The following is an 18,228-nucleotide window of genomic DNA, read 5'->3' as shown; positions in this document are numbered from 1 at the left end:
GGCTATGTCGTGCAAAGAACCGCGGTTGGTACCAGGGTCGCGGAACCACCAATGGGACCTATGATGTAGATGCAGAAGATACGTAGAGAGCGTCGCGTATGGCGGAAATGTCGCCAGTCTCTCACGTATCGATCGGTAAGTGTCGTCGCGCAATAAACTCCAAGACGGGTGAGAGAGGGCCAGCGAAGGTGCCCGGGCAGCCAAGTAGGTCGGGCGCCTCAAAAGGGTAGTTCCGTAGTGGGGTGCAGTCACTGGAAGCGACAGCAATCTCGTGTGGGAAGAGGCTCAAATTTAGAAAATGGTTGCAGCGTAGGTTGGGTGCTGGCGTGGAGATGAACGGGGCAGGTGAACAGAACTAAGGTTCATGGATCGTTGCAGTATGCGCGATGAGGTGTGAAGTCGAATGCACGGGCGCCGTCTAGCTCAGGTACGCCGATGGAGGCTGGGAACCACGACCATCTAAGTAGTTCGATCCGACAAAGAAAAGCAACCCCGACACTCTTGTTGGCCCTCACAGTGCTTGCACGCGCGCGATTGTCAAAGGTATGGGTTTTGCGTCAAGCATCGCATCGCCTGCTCAAGCTGCAAGCTGCGTATTTGTTGGTTTCCATGCCAAATGCGGTAATCTATGTATGCCACTAGTCGGGGTCCAACAGCCTCGCTTTCAACCTTGGATTCGAGTCGACGCCACTTCCATGGTTGACGCCGCGAACAACTTCACATGACCAGACATCCTACTCCATACATTTGCTTTTCCACCGCACTCTTAATTTGATACCAATCCGCTCGTCTCTCCGCGAACTCATACACTTCTTCTGCTCGGAATATGCCGTGATATCTATCTGTGTCGGCAATGATGGTAGCAATCTCTTTCGCTTCCTTTGCGTCGATGAGATATATCTGAGAGAGTTCGCGAAGCGCGGCGAAGTACTGCATAAGGGGCTTGTTGCGCAGCGATACAATGTAAGCGTTGTATGCATTCATGTCACTGCTGGAATTAGTTCATGTCGAAGTCTATGGGGCTTGTGTCATACCTGATGAGTTTGATGGCGCCATCCACACTGATCCTCTGACGTTTTAAGTGCTTGCAGAGAGCAGTGAACAAGCGCACGCCAACTTCCTGGTTGAAGACATCTAGGACGTTTTTGTCCGTGCTGCCGATGAGCATGTTTGTATGCGACGAGACGACTTCGACAATCTTCGTTGCCGTTTGGCTAGGTCCAATGTCGGACATCTGCACCTGCCCGTTGGGCCCAACGGGAGGGTTGAAGTCGGATGGATGTTGTGTAGTGCCGCAGAGATACTCCACTTCGTCCATCAGCACATCGATACCTTTGTTGAGACCTGCGGCGACGCGTTCATCCAACATGGCCTCAAAACGCTTCTTCTCCTTTGCGGCAAGGCTTAGGAAATCGTCGCGGTCGGTAAGATTGGCAGCCACAAGCTCCTGGAGATAGAACACCTCAACCATCTGTTGTATCAAGTCGCCAACGTTGACCAGCTCCAAAAAGGCTACCAGTGGCGCAACGCCCTCTTTACTATGATCCGCGACTTCTCGCGGCTTGTAGTCAGCCAAATGACTGACAGCCTTGTCGAATCCCAATTTCATATGGCGGTTGCCGAGAATCTGGACTAGGTTGATGAAGATCTGCTCAGACTGTTCCTTCGCCTCTTCACCAGACTGGCCACCAAGTCTAACAAACCGCGCGGCTCTTTCCAAACCAGACTTGGCCATGTGTGTCAGGTTCAGCGCCACTTCGATGCTAAACAGCGACCTGATGCCCTCTAAACGCGAGTTCATGATTGCTGCTTTGGCGGCAAGTTCAGTGGTTGGGGCTTCGATTCGTGGTGTAGGCGAACGTTCGCCAGAGAGAGGAGTGCCGAGTCTTGAGGTAGGGTCCAAAGTATTAGTACCGTTCATGCCAGTCGCGCTTTCGTTGGGCTTGCTAGCACTGGAGCCGCCAATAGCTGGGAGTACATTGACAGGCATCATGACCACCTTCTTGAAGGATGATAGAAAGTCTTGTTTAACAGCCTTCCTGTTGACATTGGCCATGTATAAAGTTTCGGTGCTCTGCTCTTCTTCCATCAAACGCTTCTCCCACAGGTCAACCTCTGCAGCTGACTTTCGCTTGAAGTAATCTAATTCCTCTTGTAGGTAAAGGTCGATGTGTTGCTCAAAGCAACGAGACACGATGCGCATGGCCTCGTCGCGGAAATCGGGCTTCGATGCATTGGTAGGATGTAACGAGACTGCAAGTTGCAGTGCTTGCTCATAGAGTCCCGCAACTGCTTTCAGATATGCTTCGATGCTTACATCGTGGGCCTCGTCGAACAAAGTCGTGAGATATTCGGCGATGACGTCATCCGCAACGCGCTCAAAGAAGGTTTGTAGCACGTCGACAGTGGGGGGAAAGACACGATCGATAATGTCTGCTTCTTCGTTGAGCGCACTGGCCAATCCTCTGAAAAACTCGTGGGATGGTTCCAGTGTCAGCACTTCGTTGCGTAGGCAATCTGCAGGGTCACCGAGCTTCTCTTTCTCCAACATCAAAGGGTGATTGTGTATAAAAGAGTCCAAACATGCCGCGCCGCCGTTTAGAGCGACGAGGACGGTAGCGAATCTCTTCATACGTCCGTCAAAGTCTTTCTCAGCATAGCCTTGCTCAAACTCGCGGAGTACAGCGTTCTCGAAGATGCCAGTCATTGTGTCTAGTTTCTCCTCGCGCTGGCTCCAACCTTGCGCGTAATCACTTTTTGCAAATATCTTAAGCTGCGCCAGCATCTGAGCCTGTTGCTCGGGATCGCGGTAGGTCCGAAATAGAATAGGGTCTGTATGACTTCTTGACCTCTCCAAGTCGTAGTAGAACGGGGCCAGCGCTCCGTAGACTTTGCCGTACTCCTGCCGCGCCATGCCTCGAATCGAGCGTACATTCGCAAGGACCTTGACAGCCGCCTGTGGATCCACCGCGTACGAGCTTTGTGCCAACGTCCCGGAAGGTGACAATGTCATGTCGTTGAAGCCCTTGTCCAGCGTGGTAGCGCGGGGTCTACTTCGGTGTTCTTGAGACTTCCGCAGCATATCCTCCTCTATGGTGGCATCGAACAGCGTCATGCTTGTCTTGCCAGGTATGTCGTCCCCTGGTGGCATCCCGTTGGTGCTGCCATTGAGTGCAACGCCAGACCTCCGGGCCTCCTCCGCTTTTTGTGCCTCGAGCTTTTTCCGCATGGATTCCTCGAATCTTTGCTTGGCTTCGGCTTCATTCCAGCAGCCCATGCTCCGAAGTCGTTGAATCCACCTGGTATCGTCGTATACCATCTCGCGCATGCGTCTCGAGGTGCGCGCGAAGCTGAACATGTCGGCGACGGGTAGGTAGTCGAGGATGGCATTGATGAGCTCTACGATGTTTCGTCAGAGGCATGTTTTCGTATGGTACTGTCTTCCTACCGGCTGGCAATACAGCTTTGGAATCGTGCACCAACTGCGTGGTCTTCAGCGATGCAAGGACAGACTGCTGCGTCGGGGGCACCGCCCGCTTAAAGTTGGACTTGGTCGCCATGGTTCAGATATCACGGTAGAGACTGTGGTGGTTGTATGCGAGTGCGTGTATTTCTCATTATCGGGGTCCAGCGATGCTTCGCGTGGTGGCTGCGGGGAGCTTTTGGGAGGGTGGAGCAGTGACCGCTGGCGGCTGGCGGCAGGGTCTCATAGATCCAACATGGCGCAAGATTGATCGCCCGGCAACTAGAATCTACAACATGACGCAAGCAGGACTGCGTGGACTACATTCACTGCCAACCTCTCCTCTAGGCACTGCAACACTGGTGTTGATGGCCGCTACGCTCCAAGGCATTGTGTTGGGCAAGCACGCGACCAGATCAACACGCGCAAAGTATGAAAGTAACCAGGCACCGATGCGCGACCGCCACAGTTGTACCTGAGGATGCATAACCCTATGGCGATGCACTGACTAGCAAGTAAAGCCGCAGAGATGAAGCTTCTTCTGGGGCGAGCCCAATGCACTGTGCAGACCATGGCATTCTCAACTCGGACATTTCATGACGGCACAAGCGCCTCGCTGTGCATCCATCGTAGATGCGCGCATAGAGGATAATGACTCCCCTCCGCGAGATGAGTGTCTCTGAGGATAGACTTCAGTCTGGCTAACGTCCAACACGTGCATCGGCAAGCGCAACCCAAATCATGAGTTACAGCCAAGCAACGCGTCTGGAATTACCCAAACCAACTCAAAGTCTCGCCAGCCAAGGTTTTCACAGTTAAGATCGTCTCAGATCTGGTTGCTATTGTAAGATGAGGCGCGCGTGGTACCCGAAAGGTTATAGCCCCTGGGCCCAGAGGACTTCCGTAGTCCTTCGTGTTCGACTCAGGCTTTGTGTCCTCTGGCTGTGCAGCGCATGCTGAGTGGCAATCTTAGGAGGACCTTGGAGGCTCAGTTCGTGTTGATTTGGAGCAAAGGCAAAGAGTCCTTCAGCAGGCAAAAGGCTACTATAGAGTCCTTCTCTGAGGGGCACTGCAGGGCGACCTGTAGGGCTTTCCCAGACATGTTGTTCCAGCAACTGCGCGGTTTTCCAATGTGTCGATGATTGGTAAAGGGCGCTGGGGCGCTGGGGCGCAGCCGGGCACCGAAGGAGGGCGTGGCCACTGGGAACGCGTAAACTTCCCAGTCTTGTCCACGGCCACAGGTCCAGCTCTCTGCCCAGGTGTCATCCGCAAAAGGGATGAAACGGAGCCCTGGCTGGCCGTCTCTCTGGCTGACGAAAGCTCTCGAGACGTCAGTAGGCGCACCCTCCAGGCCTGTACCTGCGTCTCCGAGAGCGGGCCGACCGATCCAGACCTAGCGCGCACTGGCGGCGTGGCTCGTTTTAACGTGACAGCGTGTCTGGGAGCAGCATCCGGGAACCTCGTGATCTTGTGTCGCCAGCGCATGCGGCTCTGGTGGACCGCGCGTGGCCTGAGACGCGGTGACGCGCTGTCCTATGACGGCATAACGGCTGTTCGGCGAAGCACCTAGAAGGCATCTAGAAACACCTTATGAAAGGTTGTGAAGGGGTGCTGCTGGGTCCCGGGCCTCGATGTGCAGGGATGGCGAGAGTGAAGCAGCGAATGGGTTCGGCTTCCGCAGCTTCTAGTCCCCCAGGACCTTCCTCACATAGGCGCGACAGCTTATGTTATTCAGGCACGGATGCCAGGCTTGTCGACGATTCTTTGAGACACCGGGTCAGCGAGGCGGATCCACGATTGGCTGTTTCACACTGAATTGTGGGGGTGACAGCTTTGTCCTGTTCCATCCCCTTTCAGACACCGTCCAAGAGTCATCCCAGAGAAGCAATGTGCGATTGCTTCACTTCCAGTTGGCTGTGCCTGCCATACGCACCGAAGGGCCACGTACCGGGTGCCCTCTGATGGCCCGTCCGTTGCCCCGTGGATCATGGAGGACACGGCCAAGGTAGACGTCAGTATCATGAGTTACTGGAGGACCATGACTTCAGAAGTTAAATATATATGTCCCAGCTATCGGTCCACTGTCACAAGTACTGACACTCCTGTTGCACCGCTACCATACAAAACAACGTTTGCGAATCTTTAAAGTCTCACACAAAGTCTCACCTCTACCCACTCTTAAGCACACCTGCACCAATCTGAACACCGCCCGTACAACATTATCACAACCAAATCCGACAACATGGTCTCCGCGATGTACAAACCCAAGACCCCCGGCTCTGGAGCTCAGCCTTGTGATGGTGGCCGTGAGTGTTTCCCAAAAGAATGGTCATGGAGTTCCATCGCTAACAGCCACATCAGGAAAGCCGCTTACCCAGGCCGACAAATGAAAGAAAGGCTGCGCCTTCACCACCAATCAACCTCCCACCATCTCCTGCATCTCGGCTGGCGCACCATACGCTTTGTTTCGAAAACCGATTTCGCATTCCTTCTTGCCATCGAAAAAAGCTGTTCAGAATGTTGCAGTGCAATCGCGTCGCTTTTGTCTCGCGATCCGGCTGTCGTTCCCCTGGCCCCCGTCCTCCCTGCTAGGCGCTATCGATGGGATCGCTTCACGAGGCGCAGCACCACGGCAACGACCGATCGGGAGAATGCTGCTCCGGGCTGTGTTTGCTCCGGTGAGCAGTACAGGCACTGGAGTCATCAACGACACGACCGAGGCGACTTGGAGGACCTTGGGGCTGCTACTTATCAAGAGGCCAAATCGCGAAGTTGCCTGTGGGAGCCTTGAGTGCGCCCCGCCGCGGTGTGGCTCTAGGGCTGCGGCTGTGCAACCCATGTGCCCACAAACTTCACCCAGCCCTACTAGGCAGCGAACGTCAGTTCACCATTTTCGGTATCCACCGACCGCTTTTCTGCCTGGAGATTGGGCCCTGGCCCGTCATTCGGCTTCAACACCGTGGCTTCGCTACTAAACGGCGGTGACTAAAGGAGTCACCATCGAGGTAGACAGGGCTGTTAGCCTTCTGGAAGGACGCTAGAAGGAAGGGAGCCTGGAAATCGCCTTGTATCTCAGGTCGCACCCAATGAGCATTTCCAATTTCCTCACTCGTGGCGCAGTCATGGTTCTTTTGACAAGCAATTGAATCACCGGAGCGGATTAATCTCAACTCTCTCTGCGTCACAGCCTGAAAGAAGGCAGTCATTGCCTGTTCCTGGTGGGAATTGAGGCACTACGACAGGCCTCAGGATAGATTTATAGACAATACAAACGCCTCCGAAGGCTTGAAACTTCATCAACCACATCTCAACCTTGACTCTGCCTGCATACCTTACACGAACCACAGCCCGCAACCTTTAGCCACGCCTATCAGCAAGCCATCTCAGCCCCAACCCCAACTCAAATCCATATACAACTACCACACACCATGGGACTTCTTGAGCAACAAAACAACCCCTCCTACGCCGACCCCCAACCTCGAGACGGAGGTGCACCAAACCCAGGCGCAAGACTATCATCATCAATGTTGCTTTCCATGGCAGGAACTGAGCCCCAACCTCGCGATGGCGGCTAATGACCTTGAGGATGACTTCGGTATGTCCGCTACTTTGTACTATGCCCATTCTCAAACTAACATGGACCAGATCATACCTCTTGTCCTTCATCCAGCTGAACAATTCGACATCTTTCCACCACTACTATCAAACCAATCCGGATCGATATAAACAACTACAACACCAACGACTCCCACATGCTATTCGCGGCTTTGGCCCTGGACTAGCAGCACCATCGCATCGTCCTTCCGGTACACCATCATCTACTTCGACTTCGGTTTCCTTCATGATTTTGTAACACCAATTGCATCTTGGGCGTTTGGGGCTTTCATTTGCTGTACAATAAGAGACTGTGCAATGAGCATGACAGCGATTTGTTTCTGGAAATATAGACGGCGCGTTCATAGAAAGCAGGGCTACCTCATAGCCGGGTTTTCGTTTGGCGCCTTGCAGGCGAGATAGACGGGCATTGTGTCGACACATTGGATTCGGTTCCATACGACATGTATCATAGAGTAGATAATGAGTAGCCACATTCCATGGCTATGACAATCACACAACTTCAAGTTCGAAAAGACTCTTCGCAATGAAATTGGGCTGTGAGGAAGCATAGTTAATGTTGATGGGATTGTTGAACTGGGTGTTCGCTCGCGTATCTGTATCTCTACCCCACGCTGCCTGGCCCAAGCCTTGGCATAGATAATGAGATTACTGTACAGCGTGGACGCGCCTACATGCTTGCTTCTTCTCCCTGTGGGTGCGTGTATCATATATGCGCGCATTTGCGTCGTAAGCAAACCTCCAGGCAGCTTTTTGGACATTCTCTCGAAACACCTGATGGCCTCGTTACCGACTCCCAGATCTCGTCTTTCGACTCGAGCATGACGTTCTCCCGCCCATAGTGCTCGGCTTATGGACCCCGCAGCAGCAACTAGACGTTAGTCACAGAAACCCAAAAACAGAGTCACGCACGCGCACAGCATGGAGATTTTCACGGCTCAGAAAGCAACGTGCCGCCTAGTCAACCAGAATGAGCACCACCGGCGCGTCGTGCCCAGGCGCGAGCAGACGACTGGTGCTTGTCACCAAGCTCTTCAGCGACCACGATTCCTCCTGGCGTGCAAAACGGAGCACAGTCCTTGAAAGTCTTGTCCTTGCGCCTGGCCTGCTGCTCACGGAAGAGCCAAGAGCACGGTCAATATAAGAAGTGTTGTGACTGCCATCGCGTCATCACTTGGGCCTTGTTCAATCTCTCTCACCTTGACGCTTTGTACCCAAGTAACCGCCGCGACTTCACGGTTTGCGCCAGCGAACACACTCCTACAACAGCAGCCTGCTATCAATCGTGCTACCAAAGCTCATTACAACAACAATTCGCCCAAGATGACCACTCGACCGAACGAGTACCAGCGTGTTGCGTCGCACGGGCGCGGAGGTGCTGGTAAGCCTATACTTTCCCGCAGACGTGAAGCGCGACTCCGCGACGCTTGGAGTGGAACGGCTGAGTGTGTATGACTTTGCAGCGCACAACAGCGCGCAAAGACTGCCGCCCTCTGTCGCATCGCCAAAGCAGTCCTTGGAGTGCCTACGATTGTTTACCAGCTTCTACTTCCGAGCGACCACTGACCTTTGTAGGCAACATCGCAAAGGACGACCCTACCAACTACCCCAAGCCAGAAGATCTCGTCACCCCAACCCTCAAGTCCAACACCTACACCACGGGCCGAGGTGGAACTGGAAACATGGCGCGCAACGACCCCGAGCGTCCTGAACTTGCGCGCGCTGCTCAAGACGTCGAAAGCAAGCCGCACCCAGAGCCACAAGGCCCCAAACACTACGGTCGTGGAGGTGCCGCCAACATCATCGGTGATGGACAACCCGCGCAGCGAAAGAGCGCCGAGGCTAAGCGCAAGAGCGAGGATGAAAAGCGCGAGGACAATGGCAAGGGCCTGCTCGGCAAGGGCAAGGATTTGTTGAACAAGCTGGGCAAGAAATAAGTCTGGCCTGTCCAACGGTCAACGGCATCATGCTACATTGTAGCCGTATATGTTGCGCTGCCTACCTGGAGTAGTCGATGAGGCTTTCAGTTTCTCTTTTACGGTTCATGATATCCCCGGAATTGCAAGGCTTTTGGTCTGTGGGCAGAGGAGTTGGTGTATCTTTCTATAATTCTCAACTTTGTCTAACCTAACTAGCATAATGGTAGTCAGTTGCTTGATCATCCTGTTGACTGCCATGCTTGGCTAATCAGCTTTTCGATGCGGCTGCTATGCCATTCTTTCGAGATAGCGCGCTTTCTCATCACGATAGTGTGTTGATTGGGCGTCCATGCATACTACGCAGGCGTCTTCGAACGGCCTGAGAGTGCCCAAGTATTACATCATCACACGGCCGATCCCAACATTCATACAGTCCCTTCACCGCTTACATGCGATTTGCGCACTAATACTTGCTTTTCTCCTCTCGTTAGCACCATCGGCAGTCAGTTATTTTAGAACTCGCGAAATGCTTTGATAGGACGATGCCAGGTATTCCGCCCATAAAGGGTCCTCGGCAAGAGGCAAGCGTCATGCGCGGGGGATTTGCAACCCGGGACGTCCACCCACAGCGGGGCATTCATCCTTCTACTGCTCCATCAAGACAGCGTCATGCGCATGGTCTGAATGCGCCTTCTCGAAGCCTCACACTGCAGCATCGCCATGCAAGTTCCAGGAAAGGTGTTCCGAGCGAATGTGTCACTTCCAACTGCCGATTCTGACGAGCACACCACCACATACGAGCCGCCCTCTATCAACGTGGTGAACTAACAACCCATTCCAGTCGCGCTCAACTCCGGTGTCCGGTGGCTCGGTACGCTATCACGCAGTCCGCCGCTCCTCCATCACCTGGTATGGTCCTGCCGTTATGGAGGGTCGTCCGACCGCTACACTGTGGCTGCAGATAATGCCTCATTGGGATGCATGCTTTTGGTGGGGGATGTAAGGGGTGACGTAGAGAGTTCAGCAAGCGTCCAGCTGACATGCGAGACTGTCGAGAAGAGAGGCCATCTACGGGGTTTTGAAACAGTACCTTGACTTGCGCAAGAGGTAGACAGACGCAGTACTACAGAGTACGCGAGGCAGTTCGCATAGAGCAGCCTTACTGTGCTCTTCCGCACCCTCTCGAGGTCCGTATATGCATAGCATCGGTCCTATACCTGCTCCGGATCTTGCTCCGCTTCACACTGTCCATACGTAGGCAAGTAGACCGGTGAGCGGCGGTAGACCTCCCCGGCATGCGCTCTTGTCCGAGGGCGTGAACCTCGGAATCTTGGGCATGATGACACCACACCGTTTATGCGTAGGTATGTGGTTCGTCCAGCTTACGACCACTACGCCTCATTGTACGACGTGGGCTGGCACGATTGGTCTGTAGAAGCCCATGTGCAGCCTTCAACTTAGCCGATGGTTTTCTTTCCAGCTGGACGTGATTCGGCTTATGGTAGGATGAGTGTCGGCTTGAGTATTAAGGTTGCGGTACGTCCCGCCGTAGTGGATTACCGGCTTTGTATACACTTTTGCCTTTCGCAATTTCTTGCTGCTTTATATGACTTCACTCCTCAAGACTATCTGAGCAGCAGATAGTTCATCTTTCATCGCAGTATGTCGACTACTACTACCGAGACGGAGACGTACGCGGATACATGGGTTCACTACCATGATGGTGGTGTTCCTGGTCGAAGGCCAGTTCTCAAGGGCACCGCTGCTAAAGAGACGTTCACCGAACTACCAAAAATCGACTTTAGACGCATATACTCGGACAAACTGGAGGACAGGAAAGAGCTAGCCAGAGAAGTCGGCGCCGCATGTCGAGACATAGGCTTCTTCTACGCTGTGAACCACGGAGTGGACGATGATGTACTAGAAGACACCTTCGATGCGTTGAAGGAGTACTTTGCGTTACCAACCGACGTCAAAATGGAGACTCACAACCAAAAGACGGAGAAGTTCAGGGGTTACGAAGCGTTCTTAGAAGGCAAACTCGACCCAAGTACACGAGGAGGTAACGTCTTCACTATCTCCACCCACAAAACGATCTCACCTCTCTGACACCACTATTTAGATCTAAAAGAAGGCTTCCTAATGGGCGAAGACTTCACCGACTCAGAACAACTCCCCCTCATCTCCTCGCTTCCTCCCTCACCACAAACCCCGCGCAACCAATGGCCCAGCCACCCCTCCGCCCTCTTCTGGCGCCCAGCCATCTACCGCTACTACAAATCCATGTTCGAGTTCAGCAAACGCATGCTCCACATCTTCGCTCTCGCTCTCGACCTCCCCGAAGACTACTTCGACACCATAACCACGCACCCCATGACCAACGTCCGCGCCGTCCACTACCCACCCCAAGAGCGTCAAAGCGACGTAGGAATCGGTGCCCACACAGACTTTTGCTGGTTCACGCTCGTGTGCCAATCCAAAACCGCATACCCGGCTCTCGAAGTGCTGAACGCGAACGGTATCTGGGTCCCTGTTCATCCCCAACCCAACACGTTCGTTGTCAATATTGCGGATTTCCTCAAGTTGGTTACGGGTGGCTCGTGGCAGAGTACTGTGCATAGAGTAAGGAATATTGGGGGCGAGGAGAGGTATAGTATGCCGTTCTTCTTTAGCCCGAATGAGGATGCAAAGGTTAGTGTTGTGCCGCATCTGAGAGAGGAGGGGAAGCGGTATGATGAGTTTGGTGTTGGTGAGTACTTCCAGAAGAGGCTGGATATTGATCGGAGGACGCATTTGGATGAGGGTGAGAAGAAGAAGGAGGAAGAAGATAAGCCCAAGAGGCCAGTGAGGGAGAGGAAGGACAGTGGTCTCTAAGCATGCAAGCTTGGTCAGGATGTAACATAGATTGAATTTTATCTGACGATGGGGCCGTTGTGATACCCTAACAACACATTATAGACATGAGAAAATGCCACATTTCGTAAATACATAAGATCATCTCATCATCAAGCATGACCGTTCCGCCTCTTCGCTTCCTCCAACGCCATTCGTAATCGATTTTCTTTTTCTGCGCCTTCGCTACTCTTTCCAATCTTCCTCTGCACCAACTCTCCGATTTCAGCCTCATCGCTATCCAGCACGCTGACCCTTCTCTGGAACTCCTCGACTAAATCTTTCTCTGCTTCCCTCTTTTCAGCCTCCAATTCGCTCAAACGCCCGGGGTGTGCACCATCGGCTGTCACTTGCGCAATCTCCGCGTCGATATCAGCGTTGTTGGATTCAATCTCCAGCGCATTGAAGAGGGAGAGAAGCGCTTTTGATGATTCCTTTAGAGCATTAAGAGCGGTTCGTGCATCCTCGAGCACCGTCGGATCACCGGTGCCATCCTCAAGATCCTTGATCGCTGCAACGATATGGTCGATTTCTTTTCGCTCAGTGCTGGCTGCATTGACAATCATGTCCTCGACAGAGCGGACAAGCTCGCCTATACGTTCAGCCTTCTCGCGCTTGGCTTCGAATGTGGCTTGCTTCTCGGCGTTCTCGTAGTGCTTCTCCACGGCTTTCATCTGGCTAATGTTGCCAGCGGCGTACAGAGGTTGCGTCTCTGTCTTCTTGTAGCGTCTATCGCGCTCTGCAACAAGTTGGACGACATCGTCGTGTCTCTTTTCCACTTGCTCGTGGATGTCTTTCAGGAGCTCGAAACAGTCCTTTGTGCTTGGAGTCTCGATCCCTTCCATGTTCTTGAGTTCAGTGACCGAAGACGATAGTAGGCGCTTAGCTTCGACGTGCAAGTCCATTAGTGCTTTGATCTCGCTGTGTAGCCCGGTGAAGATGGGGTCGAATACTGTTTCCACATAGTCACGATACTCCTCTTTGTCCTCTTCCGCTTTGAGCTCTCCCTCCTTCTGCTTGAACTCTTCCTCGAGCTGGTTCATTTCCGCGTACGATATCTCATTGTTGTTGAAGAGATCATCGTTGTGCTCCTCGTTCTCTTCTTGACGCTTGCGACGGGCGTCGTCCTTCTTGCGGCGACTCAGAGATGCAGCCTTCTCCCATGTCTTCGTAATTTCTTCGGCGGCGTTGGATTTGGATCCTGTGTCAACGAGCCTTGCCCTTATATCCTGAATCCGGTGATTTGGAAGGCCAGAGTGCACCTTTCTGGATACCAGTCCCTTCAGCACGCTATTCAGATCTTCTTTCGTTGGTGCAGTTGACATCGGGCGGCGCGGCGTCAGATTCAATGGCGCTGGCAAAGGGACATCTGCATCGCTACTGGAAGGCCGGGAGGCAGGCGTCTGACCAGTCGGTTGATGAGCCCCGAAGAATATCTCATCGTGCCCCTTGCTGTTGCTACGACCCGACGGTGAAGTTACTCCTGCAGTGTTGGAGAAGGACATTGTTGGTCTGTGTCTCAATGGACCAGGGTCAATTGATATGCTAGCAGGTGGGACGTATGCCTTATATTGCTGCTGTATCTGCTCTTCAGGTAGAGATTGCACTGGCGTTTTGTTGGTATCATCATCAATGGAGCTGGTCGGAGTCAGAATTGTTGTTGATTGCACCGAAGGAGGCGCTCTTGGGACACCCTGGTAGTTTTCAGTGGGCGGAATCGTAGTTTGGCGCGCCAAGATAGGTCTGCCACCAGGACTATATTCATAGTCGTCGAATTCAGACTCCTGTGGTACCTGGATGTTCAGATCCTGTCTCTTGGTGGAGATGTTCGATGTTGCACGAGAGCGAGCAGCTTGCTCTGGTTGGTGTGGTACCTCTGGCTCCACTGGAACTGTTTGTGTTGAGATATCAGTGGAGACGATGGCCCGCATGGCAGACTCGACTTTCATGAACGCCTTGAAAATCTTGACCTTCTCTTCGACTTGCGGTTCCGCGGCCTCACTTCGAAGCATGGCTATGTATCGCTCTAATGAGCCGATATACCACGGATCAAGGTCTGGTATCAGATCAGCAGCTGTGGGTTTCGGCGGCTCTTTCGCCTTTTCGGCTTCAAGTTGGCGCTTTAGTTCAGCGACAGAACTATCACGCTCCTCAATATTGTGCTCCTTCCCTTCCACATCTTCTTTCAGAATGTCAATCGTCGTGTTCTTCTCCTTCACCATAGCGTCATAATTGACACTAGCTTGGTCTGTGGTGATTCTCATAGTCTCAATCTGTGCACGTAACACGTCCATCTCGCTCGTGCTGTGAGCTTTCTTAGCTTCGTACTCAGACACAACTTTCTGGCTGTCAGCTTCAAGTTCGTCAATCTTCGCTTGTAGTACGGCTTTTTCCCGTTCTGTATCTGTGTGTAACTTTTGGAGAACGTCATCCTTCTCTTTCTTCTCCCTTTCCATGTCTGCGCGTAATTGGTTGATAAGGTCGTCCTTCTCTTTCAGTTCTATAACATAGTCGTAGCTGGAGGACACCATGCCGGTGGATTCATTACTGATTTGTGACCCAAAATGATGCTTCGGTTGGGTAGGTGTGTGTTGCGACGTGTCCCATCCGCCCTCTGCGGAGCCAGACCCAGTCATCAACGCAGCAGGCTGATGAGGGGGTTTCGTAGACTGTATGGGTTTGGGAGTAGTCCGTAAGGGCGCGACAATTGCATATCCGACGATGGACCCTTGATCTGATGACTGCGAATCTTGACGCCCAGCAAGTCCTGTTGCCACAGACGGCGGTGTAGGTGTAAAGCCTTCATCCCATTCGCTCGAACTCACGTGTGCAGGACGCACAGCAGGACTGGGGAACCCATGCGTCGATGCGGGAGACGGGACGTGGGCGGGCAGCTCAATGCTTTCCGCTTGAGTAATGTCGCTTTTCTTATCTTCTTTCTTTGCACCGAAGAGTTCTTCATCGTCAATTTCCTCACTGCCACCTAGGTGTTCCCAATCAGAAGGTGCACCGGCAGCCAGAACACTAAACTTGGACTTGTCATCTCTGGGTGGAGGTGACGCGGGTAGTCTCGGCTCGGGCGGTTTTGGTGAAGATGTCTCATTTTCTGCGCGTTGTGCGTAGAGGTTGGCCAAAGCTATCGAGCTCACTGAGTCGGTGCGCCCAGAGATAGGCTGGTAGCCAGAGACGGAGCTCACACTAGGCCGGTTCGATATCGGAGACACAGGCTGACTCTGCGGGCTTGGTTGATGGTAGAAGTTCGACCCAGCAGTATCGATTCGATTGTAAGGCTTTAGTTCTTGGCCCTCCTGGTTCGAGATCTGGGAATATTGCTGCGGTGGAACTGGTTCTTGCGCTTGGTACCCTGTTTGCGAGGGTGGTAGCTGAGACTCGTATGCCTGCGGTCTATTGTAGTGATAGTTAGGCACTGGGGCTGGAGATCCAGACTGCCATGAGTCATGAGGGCGAGGATGTTGTGGAGAAGGCTGCCCTTGTTGGTCGTACAGAGACTGTTCATATATTGTCTGTGTGGGTGGCTGTTGTGACGGAGCTTGGGAATATGAAGGATGCCCGACCGACGGTTGCTGATATTGATGCTGCTGCGGTTGTGAGAATTGACCCGACGGCTGCTGGTACTGGTTGGGTATCTGCGATTGCGCATTGTATTGGACGGGCGTGGAATGACCATACTGAGATTGGTGATGGTTTTGTGGAGAAACAACCTGTTGGCCATGCCGTGGAGGTAGAGGCGGCGGCTGCTGCTGCTGTAGTCCATGATGTCCTTGTGCATATGTGTTTGTGTCTGTATGCGGTGTAGTATGCGTGTAGATGGCCATGCCGCCTTGAGGTGGCGCATGCTGTGCCTGCTGCCACGAAGGAGCTTCTGGTGGGGGAGAAACGTATGCGCCGGCTGCTGGGTTTGTGTTCGAAGACGGGTACGCTTGTGTACCCTGTTGTGCGTATACCGGCTGCTGCTCGCTCTGATTGCTGATTGCAGTGGGTTGCTGAGGTCCTCCTGGTGGGTATGAGCCAACTTGACCTGTCCCATGAATAGAGCTGGGTCTGCCTCCCTGCGAAGACTGGAAGTATGTCCCGCCCGGTGTGGTTGAAGGATATCCTCCCTGCTGCGTATGAGGCGCAAAGCCGGTGCCTGGTTGCGATTGTTGTGACCAGTTCTGCTGCTGCTGCTGTTGTTGTTCGTGCCGTTGGACCGCCGCTGCGAAGCCGTAGGGTTTGGGTGGAGGCGGAGGAGGTTGCTCCTGTTGCTGAGGAGGATACGATTGGTGCTGCACGCCTGGTATGGTGCCATATGTGCCCGGATTATATCCTCCTGCTACCTGCTGTTGCGATTGGTTCCATGGATTCGACGTGTGTGTCGGCGTGGGCGCAGCCCATTGACCGTGGGCTGGGGGAGCGGACGTCTGGTATCCCTGGGAAGCTGTGCCATCATGTCAGTGCCTCGCTCTGGAACTGTGTACTATTATGGATCAACATGCCTCCATATCCAGGTGGTGGTGGCGGGACTGGTGGAGGAGCGCCCTGCTGTCCTGTGAAGCCCGTCGTGCTGCCTGGCCGCTGGTATCCTGGTGCTTGCCCGTAGTTCTGCATCGTATGTGTTTTCTTGTCGCGTTACCGGCCAATATGTGTCGCAGGAGTTAGCGGATCGTGTCGGTCGGGAGTGTTGGCTCGAGATGCCAGCTGAAGTGCCTGTGTGTATTAATAGGCTCTCCACGAGTGTGACATGCACATGGACGGCACGCGCTGGAATGCGATCACGAAGGCAATTGCGGTGTATCGTATGACATTGATGGAGGTATTAAGTACAAGAGAGCGATACTGAGATATATCGTACTGGGCCTCGTCTGCCCAGCGTAAGGCTGAAAGCTGAAGTTCAAGTGTGCAGAAAGTGGAATGGTGTCACAGCCACGCGATGATCTGCACGCCGCGGTTCGTCCCCGCCCGGCGCCTTGCCTTGCCTCATGTGACATGTTTCCTTCACAGCGATCGTCACAATTCAAGTGCTGCTCTTCCGTCTTTGATCCGCGATGTACGACAAAACATACTCCACGTCCATCGCGATCGCCTCCAATGTTTCCTTCTGCTGGATGCCCTTTGGTGCCTTTTTCGTCATCCCCCCCGCCGTACTCAACGTCATCTGTACCATGTTAACAACATAAGCTTGAATGCGAAATATGAAACATACCATATCCCAACGATGACGGTCGCTATTGGGCGACTCTGCTTGCTGCGCAGCGACCCCATCGCCACGTGTTCTCGGTGCGCCAATCAGCCTCTCCAACGAGACGTAGGTTCCTTCTGTCAGCTTCTTCCCCTGACGCTGCTTCTGGTTCGCGTCAGGTGTTGAGCCTGATCCTGTGTTCAACGGAAACCGGTAGAGTTGTGAAGATCCTTTCGTTTCCATTCGACTCCTCTCTTGCATGATCTTGACATCGCCAAATGATGCATAATCAATTGGAAGCTGAACCGTAAAAGACGAAGCGAGCTCGGAAAGATCTGCATTGTACGTGTTCATCGTGACTATCAACGCATGAAAGACACGATCTTGTAGTAGACTCAGCCCGGCTACCTTGGGCATCATGTGGAACATTTGTGATACTAAGATGTGTCAGCAACGGTGCAGACTGTCATGCACTTTGTACAAGAGGGCGCTCACTGAACATTTCCACGCTGTGTATCTCCTTGTGTTGATTCACGGCTCTCAACGCTTCTTCAGAATCCCACCTCAATAGCTCAACAGCATCGAAAACACTTGGGGTATATGCAGCTTCATTGCGGCTGTGATCTTTCGCCAAAAGATCGCCCAACTCGGAAAATTTGACATGGGCGTTGCTGTGCGTAGAGGTTCTAGCCATCCAACTGGCTTGGTTCAAGTCTTTGATGCGCTTCTCGACCGAGATTGGAACTGGGACCATATCACTGCTTCCCGTAGCATTAAGCGGCGGCATCATCACATGTCCATTGTCGGGGCTCCAGGTTCCCCGCTTCTCAAATCCTTCATCAAAGTTGATTCCCTGTACCTCGTTGAGAATATCGTCGAGGAACTGGGCTAAAGTGACATGATGATCTGAACTAGCATTATCATACGACGGATGGTGAGGCACATCGAGTTTCTTCAAAGGCTCCAAGGTCAGATGTTTGCGTGATGGTCCTGGTGTAGGAGGGTTAGTGATGTTACCGGCTGTCGAATTTGTAACAACTTTCTGGCCAAGATTGTTTTGGAGTTGCACTGGTTTGGACTGAGCGGAGTCTCTGACTTCGACGGGCTCCGTCATGGTGGCAATGTAAGTAGCGGAGCGGAAGTCTTGGAAATATGCAGTG

At 53.1% G+C, this 18,228-nt stretch overlaps 4 protein-coding genes across 4 annotated transcripts; 2 read left to right on the top strand and 2 right to left on the bottom strand.

Moving 5' to 3' along the window:
* Positions 1–717: 717 nt before the first annotated feature.
* Positions 718–3,560, bottom strand: J4E93_007534 (uncharacterized protein; the record flags this gene model as incomplete). Its single annotated transcript, XM_049345440.1, has 3 exons — positions 718–988; positions 1,035–3,399; positions 3,449–3,560. The coding sequence occupies 3 exons, from the start codon at positions 3,558–3,560 to the stop codon at positions 718–720; spliced, it is 2,748 nt and encodes a 915-aa protein (XP_049197670.1).
* Positions 3,561–8,401: 4,841 nt separating this feature from the next.
* J4E93_007533 (uncharacterized protein) lies at positions 8,402–9,015 on the top strand (the record flags this gene model as incomplete). Its single annotated transcript, XM_049345439.1, has 2 exons — positions 8,402–8,459; positions 8,654–9,015. The coding sequence occupies 2 exons, from the start codon at positions 8,402–8,404 to the stop codon at positions 9,013–9,015; spliced, it is 420 nt and encodes a 139-aa protein (XP_049197669.1).
* Positions 9,016–10,659: 1,644 nt separating this feature from the next.
* J4E93_007532 (uncharacterized protein) lies at positions 10,660–11,871 on the top strand (the record flags this gene model as incomplete). The annotated part of the gene is made up of 2 exons (XM_049345438.1): positions 10,660–11,059; positions 11,120–11,871. The coding sequence occupies 2 exons, from the start codon at positions 10,660–10,662 to the stop codon at positions 11,869–11,871; spliced, it is 1,152 nt and encodes a 383-aa protein (XP_049197668.1).
* Positions 11,872–12,002: 131 nt separating this feature from the next.
* J4E93_007531 (uncharacterized protein) lies at positions 12,003–17,311 on the bottom strand (the record flags this gene model as incomplete). Its single annotated transcript, XM_049345437.1, has 3 exons — positions 12,003–15,294; positions 16,953–17,044; positions 17,093–17,311. The coding sequence occupies 3 exons, from the start codon at positions 17,309–17,311 to the stop codon at positions 12,003–12,005; spliced, it is 3,603 nt and encodes a 1,200-aa protein (XP_049197667.1).
* Between the last annotated feature and the right edge of the window lie 917 nt (positions 17,312–18,228).

The sequence above is a fragment of the Alternaria ventricosa genome (genome assembly GCF_023758065.1).
Source record: "Alternaria ventricosa strain BMP 2768 chromosome Unknown scaffold_13, whole genome shotgun sequence".
NCBI classification, from domain to species: domain Eukaryota; kingdom Fungi; phylum Ascomycota; class Dothideomycetes; order Pleosporales; family Pleosporaceae; genus Alternaria; species Alternaria ventricosa.
Note: the sequence above shows the minus strand (reverse complement) of the source record. Positions and strands in the feature narration are given on the sequence as shown.